This window comes from Musca vetustissima, unplaced genomic scaffold (assembly GCF_032173495.1).
Source record: "Musca vetustissima isolate MV318-11 ecotype Yass unplaced genomic scaffold, APGP_CSIRO_Mvet_v1 utg105881, whole genome shotgun sequence".
NCBI lineage: Eukaryota > Metazoa > Arthropoda > Insecta > Diptera > Muscidae > Musca > Musca vetustissima.
This window is the reverse complement of record NW_026883339.1, coordinates 41,754-49,392: the sequence shown is the minus strand read 5'-3', so window position 1 is coordinate 49,392 and position 7,639 is coordinate 41,754. Positions and strand designations below refer to the sequence as shown.

Genomic DNA, 7,639 nt, shown 5'->3' with positions numbered 1-7,639 from the left:
AAAATCAAACAATAAATAGCTGCCTCAATTATTATCATTGTTTTTATTTATTTTTTTTATTTTATAGGTAAAAACACCAAATATTACATATCGCTGTTGCAAACTCTTTGAAAATGTATTCCACGGATTGCTATTTTTTGATTTTGGGAGAGTAGAAACCTGTAAGCAAAAAACCTAAGGCGGGCGATTATATCCGAACTTTTCATAAACTTCGTCTTCAGATAAATATTCAAAATACATATGTATGTATGTATGGGAAATTACAAAATTCTTTTAAAATTTCATTAAAAAAATTTTATTGTTTTTGCGAGCACATTCATGATTTTTGGTACATAGGTTAAGAAAAATATGCTGATTCTAAATCTGTTCGCGTTCACAAATTCGGATGCTGAGCACAAAAGTTATAGCGATTTTAAATCTTGTATTTCAAATATAAATTAAACGAATTCCTACTTGTTGTAATTAGCGAATTTCTTCACAAATGGATAAAAACATTTGTTTTCTTTGTATACTTGTCAAATCACATTGAAATATTTTTGTTTTTGTAGCGCATGCGATTTTCGTATAAACCGAATCAATCTCTTCCAATAATTATAAATTTCTCGATGTTTCATTTAGCGACCAATGTGTGCCGCTCGATGCACTTTACTATGCAAAAACCGTAAAAGTGGCTAAACATTTACGCAACGTGCATAAGATTTTTATGCGCATTTTATGCGCATCAATGAAAATACGCAAAAGTACATATATTTTAATAGAATTGGTTGTGCCACCACAACCAATTTTGGATTAAATACGCATATTATTCGCGTATCAATGTATTTATGACCTATTTTCACACAGATTCGCGAATATGATAATACAAGCATGAATCTATGTAAAATCAATTCCAAGAAATTATATACGCGAATTAGTCAAAATAATTTTGTGCAGTTTTTCCTACATTCAAGGTAAATATATCCGCCGTGTTATTGGGCGGAATTGAACATGGGTGGGCTCATTAAATTCGGCACGTAAAAAACTAAAATCACGCGGGGTTCAACGGCATTTAAGTGGACCTTCTTAAATTTAGACTCAAAAATAGGGTTTTTAAAAAAATTTACTCACCAAATTTTCGTCTTTGGAATCCAATTGGAAAGAAGCTACGGTGAGCACATTCACATTGCTACCCCATAAGAACCGAAAATACCAAATTTAGAGGGTGTATGGGACTGAACTAAATAAGAACCCCTAAATTCCATTTTTATTATCAAATATATATGTATTTCTAGGTCTATCGAAATATTAACAGACAGACACAGACATCGATTTTTCCAGATATACTTTATAGATTTGCCGGTGAATATTTCGAGGGGTTGCAAACGGAACCACAAATTTAACATATAATTAACCTTTGGAAAATATTTTTATAAAATTCATCGTCAATAAGTCCCTGTAAAAATATTCTTAAACACGAAAATCTAACATTCTGGGGTTCTATATTCTGATCTTGGCAATGTTTCGCGATATTTGCACCCTCCTGACCTACTAGAGGTCAATAAATATAACTAATATACAGTACAGATTCCCTTCACGGTGTGTTGGGTTGTGATGTTCGGCATTCAATTGCGGCCTATAGATCGACTCGAAAATACACAAAAAAATAATTTTCGGTCTAATTCATCCCAAAATTATTATCTGATCATCACCGAAAATTATAGCCGTTGTAGTTGACCATACCTGGATCCTCATTAAAAATTTAAAAGCGATCAGCGCTATATTTCTGCCCTCTAGTGTGGTATTGGGTTACTGAATACTATATCAATACGTAAGCAATGTACAACTACTCCTCTTGGATATATTATCAACTTCTCGGGTCTATGTCCTTCAAGAGTAAACATATACGCCATAGAATACAAATTTTGTAATTTTTCACGCAAAAGTAGGGGTCCATTTATCTCGCAAAATATTGACCGATCTTTATGAAAACAGGCATACTTATTCTTTGGTCCGATTCCTTTCTCCACGTAAAATTTCGTGGAGAAGGACCATGATTGCGGCCTCTAGAGCGACCAGAAAATACCGATAAAAATTAAGTATTTGGTCCATGTCATGCCCTAAATATCAACCAATCTTTGCCAAAAACAATAGGGGTCTTCATTGGCCAGAACCCATCTTACATGCAAAATTTCGTGAAGATTGGTCCATAACTGTGGCCTGTATCGTGTTTACAAATTATAATGGACAGACGGACGAACGGACATGTCTAGATCGACTCAGCTGGTCGAGATCGGTATACTTAAAAGTGGGTATAGGGCCAATATTCCACGGTGTTGCAAACTCTTGGGGGTGCACAAAGCTATATAGTTGTGTAGGGTATAAAAAAGACCTTAAATACATAAGAAAACCAGTGAGCGGAGCAGTATAGTCGGACGGGCCGACCATATCATACCCTACACAACTTCCACGAAAATCTAACTTTCTGTTGTTCTATGTTCTGAGCTTGGGCAATATTTCGCGATATTTGCACCATTTTGACCGACTAGAGGTCAACAAATATTACTAATATTCAGTATAGGTTTTCTAATTACTTGACCAGATTCCCTTCAACGTGGATTGTGTTGTAATGTTCGGCTTTCAATTGTGGCCAATAGGTCGACTCAAAAAAAAAAAATAAGTTGTCGGTCCACTTCATTCCAATATTATTACCTGATCATCGTCGAAAGTAAAGGCGTTGTCCTTGACCATATCTGGATCCTCATGGAAAATTTCAAAGTGATCAGCGCTATATTTCCGACCTCTAGTGTGGTAATGGGTTACTAAATAGTATCTGATTACGTAAGTACCTGTAAACATTTAAGTGTAACTCCCACATCCGAGTACATACGACAAAGTAATTGGTATCAATTTGACGGCCAACCACTCCTCGTGAATATGTTGTCAACTTCTCGGGTCTAGGTCCTTCAGGAGTAAATCTATACGCTATAGAAAACAAATTTTGTTACTTTTCACGCAAAAGTCAGGGTCCATTTGACCCGCTAAAAATTGACCGATGTTTATCAAAACATTCACGCTTATTCTCTGGCCCGATCCCCTTCTCCATGCAAAAACCAGAAAAACCGACAAAAATAAAATTTTTGGTCCATTTCATACCCTAAATATTAACTGATCTTTTCCAAAAACAATAGGGGTCTTCATTGGCCAGAACCCATCCTACATGCAAAATTTCGTGAAGATTGGTCCATAACTGAGGCCTGTATCGTGTTTACAAATTATAATGGACAGACGGACGGACGGACACACATGTCTAGATCGATTCAGCTAGTCGAGGTATGATGATCGGTATACTAAAAGGTGGGGCTAGGACCAATTTTTCGCGGCGTTATAAATTTTGGGGCTGCACAAAGCTATAATACCCTGACAACATAGTTGTGTAGGGTATAAATATTCTCAAAATCAGTCATTGAAAATATATTAACAAAAAATCTACTCTGAATTTGAATTATATAACAAATTATTTATTTAGCTAAAATTATTAATTCACATAGATGGATGATATTGGAACTAAAACATGAAAATCGATGTAATGAAAGTAATGGTTACACTACAATTAATGTTGAATAATGAAAATAACAATTATGATTCAACTGCAAATCTCTGGAATAAGTTTTCACAGATGAGATCTGAAATCCATTATTTAATAACCATCATGTTGTTCACTTTCATAGGTGGCATATTGATGGTGATGTTGCTGCTGCTGGTGGTGTTGTTGTTCTTGCAATTGTTCTGGATGAGCATGATGATTAATGGGAGTTTCATAGTTTTGTTGTTGTTGTTGTTGAGTATAATGAACTTGAGTTTTACGCAAAGCTGGAGCTAAATATGAAGTTGATGGAGCTTGTTGATATTGAGCTGAAGCAGAATGAACTTCATATGAGGGTGCGGGCTGAGCAACATGTGTTTCTACATGTCCACTAATGGGTTCACGTGTTACAACAGCATTGAAACCATTTACATCATCGGCGGTATATTTTACGGTACGTTTGAAACCATCAGCATCAATTACCGAATATTCACCGCGAACAACATCACCATCTCGAGTCTCAGTTTGACTCTTCGAATCACCCGATACGGCATCTTGAACTTCGTAGGCGAAATTATATTTTGGATGAGGATCATCGGGATATTGTTCATGGCTGTTGACACCATGTTCAGGTATTACCAATTGTTGACTGGGAACCTGTTGATGATAGCCAGGGTGTTCGTATTGGACATTTTGTTGAACGGGAATAATACCGGCATTAGCGGCAGCTGCGAAGAGAGCTAAAATTGTAACGAACTGTGAAAGAGAAGAAAATGAAATGATTAAATAAATAAAAATAGTCTGAAAAATGGTACTAATCATGTGTGAAGGGAATTGTACAAATAGTCGAAATAAGAGAAATCAAGATGCCAAATTATAGCTTAAATATTCTTAAAATATCTCTGACAAATATGTTCCAAAAATCCAAGTTTATAAACCCTATAAAGCTAATGAACCCACAGGATTTTAAAACAATATTCTAAAATCTTTACGCATTCGAAAAAATATTTTTAATAAATTTAAGCTGGTGAATCTGAAAACGCTTGAAGATATATTTGAAAAAAATTGAGAGTGTGCTAGCAATTAAAAAAAAAAATTAAAAACTCAACCAAACGAAACACAAAGTTTTCGGTCCAAATTATCCACGATATATCCTGATCATCGCCGAAAATTATAACCGGGACCTCACGCAAAATTTTCTAGCCATCGGCGCTAAATCTATTTGAAATCCATTAAATCTAAATCCATTTGACCTGCTAATTATGACCGATCTTCATTAAAGTAATCATGTTATTCTATGGTCAGACCCCTTTCTCTGTATAAAATATCGTGATGTTTGGTCACAATTAAGGCCTCTAGAGCGATCAAAGTTTTGGTCCATCCATTTGACCCGCTAATTATGACCGATCTTCATTAAAATAATCATGTTATTGTATGGTCAGACCCCTTTCTCTGTGGCCAATTGTGGCCTCTAAAGCGATCAAAGTTTTTGGTCCATTTCATACCCTAAATATTATTCGATCATTATCAAAACCAATAAGGGTATTCTCTGGCCAGGACACGTCATACATGCAACATTTGATGCTGATTGGTCCATAACTATGGCCTGTATCGTCTTTACAGATTATAATGGACATACGGACAGGCGAACGGACGGAAATTGGAAAATTAGGGCAGGATCTCAAATATACCAAAAATTACACGTGTTCTTTGTATGAGGGTTTATTCTGAAAAGGTTCTGTGATAAAGTCCTGCAATTTCTAATTGCGTTGAAAAATGCTCCTACAGAGGTGGCCTTTATATGGAGGTATACCCAAAGTTGGGCTGATATTTATGAACTTTTGTCGAAAGAATTCTTCTAATCTTTCTACTCGGTTTAAAAACATATCTGAAGTTCTCAAATGCACTTAAATTATGGGTCATATTATGTCGGGACTATACCTGAACATAAATCCATATTTTTGGCCCCCAAAATATAAAACTAAGAACCACTTCGGTCGAATATGGCTAAATCGACATAAAATTGAAATCGAACATTGTTTCCTTAAAATCGAAACTAAGATTTAAAAGGGAGTTGTGAGTTCGAGTCTCACGAATTCACATTTGCATGTCCACACTGCTAAATCTGGCAGCCTTGAAAGGACCAGGATATACATGCATTTATACTTCATCCGGCTTACACATCGTAATTAAAAGTATATTGTTCGAATAAATTCGCGATTTTTTTCCCATTAAAAAAATAAAAACCTTCAAAAGATGATGCAAAATGTCACGATGCGAACAACATCTTACTCATTCGCCAAATCGATCGACACTGAAATGCAATCAGTTTCCCTTTTAAACAAGGACTGTCCAATTAATTGATCGAATGAATTGCACTTTTTGGCCATTTGCTAAACAAAAATTTAGGCCAATAGCAAAGAAAACAAAAGCGTACAGCACACACACCCAAAAACCGCCAAAGTTCATTGTTGAGACCATGACAAAACATCGCCAACACCAAACAATAATGTATTAGCCATGTATTTCGACGTCATTGTTGCCATGTGCAAAAAAAAACAAGCCATTATTTTCTTTAATTTTGTTAAGTCTCAATAATGATTTTTAATTTTTTTCACTTTTCATTGAAGGCAAGCACACCATTGATAAAAAAACGAAACACAGCAATACGCACAAAAATAATAACACAATTCCCAAAAAAAATACAAAATACCATCTGACAGACACATCACTCAGTCACTTGGCCAGTCAATCGAAAATCGACATTTTTTGTTCACTTTATTTTCGTGTAGACACTTACCTTGAAGGCCATTGTAGTAATGTTGTTGTTATTGTTACGTTTGTAGGTTACTTTTTTGCACAAAAATCGATTATCCAATGGATTATTTTTTTCGGTCTGGTATCGATGACTTAAAATTCCGACAAAACTTTACTATGGGTTTTGTTGTCCTAACACTTGAAGCTACGTGATTTGAATAATAATTGAAACTGGGAATGCATTTGTTTTTATACCAACCGCTAACTAATGGCTTCAATGTAGCTTTGTGGATTATAACCCATCCATCCGTCTATTCATTCAATACATCCATCCCCAAACCATCATTATCATCAATGTTCCATCCCATCATTTCAAAAGAAACAAAACGAAATCATTTGTTATGGTTTTTTTATGAATGGTATTTTGTTTTTGGGGATCGAAGACAATACACATTGGATACCCTTAGGGGTATGTGCGTAAATATATGTTGCAGAATAACACAGATATACATCACATAGAAAATTACAGTACGAACTACATTTCAGCCATCTTTTTTTATACAGCCTTCAGGAGGAGAGAAATTCGTATATTTTATTTTAGCAATTAAAAAAATGGCATATAAACACTATAGCTCTGCGTTTATATGTTGTATATTAAATTTGTTATTCCGATTGCTACATCTTGAAATATTGGACGGAATCCATATAAAGTTAAAGTTAATTTACAATTTTTCAAGAATGTCCCTACAAAATTTCAAGTGAAAATCTCAAGCACTCTTAAAGATAGAGCCGATTTATTGTGTCAGCATCAAGTAACGTCAAGAGTGATTCTCAAACTTAAACGTATTTTTCTCGAAACAGTAATTTTACGAATGACGGGCTCGATAACTCAACAACTAATAATCCAATCGGTACCAAATTTGCTGGGAGTGTAGAGCTATCGTATGAACTAAGATAAAGCTAATTTGTGAAGAACTTTCTTATGTTTTAACTTAAGGTCCGCTATTTTGTTAATTTCTAAAACTCTTGGAATTTCCGGATTCCGATGTTCCAGAGAGGAGTTATTACGCCCGCCATTAAAAATAAGGACTTTTCTTTAATCACCAAAAACAACAACAACCAAATTTTGCAAATTATTTTTCTTCTCTTTTAAATCTTCAGTTATATATGTGTACAGTTACAAACCTTAACATGCATTGGTATTAATTTACCAGCCTATTAACAATCGTGAAAATTTAAAATCGAAAAGGGGGAGGCCACCTCAAAGGAAATTTTAAACCTATTTTTATTAGATATTGTATTGTTACTTTATATTCTTTA

At 34.7% G+C, this 7,639-nt stretch overlaps 1 protein-coding gene across 1 annotated transcript; it reads right to left on the bottom strand.

Annotated features, from left to right (window-relative positions):
- Nucleotides 1–3,676: 3,676 nt before the first annotated feature.
- LOC133330207 (cuticle protein-like) lies at nucleotides 3,677–6,374 on the bottom strand. The gene is made up of 2 exons (XM_061538670.1): nucleotides 6,363–6,374; nucleotides 3,677–4,318 (listed from the first exon to the last, which is right to left on the bottom strand). Exons 1-2 carry the CDS (start codon nucleotides 6,372–6,374, stop codon nucleotides 3,677–3,679), a joined length of 654 nt encoding a protein of 217 aa, XP_061394654.1.
- Between the last annotated feature and the right edge of the window lie 1,265 nt (nucleotides 6,375–7,639).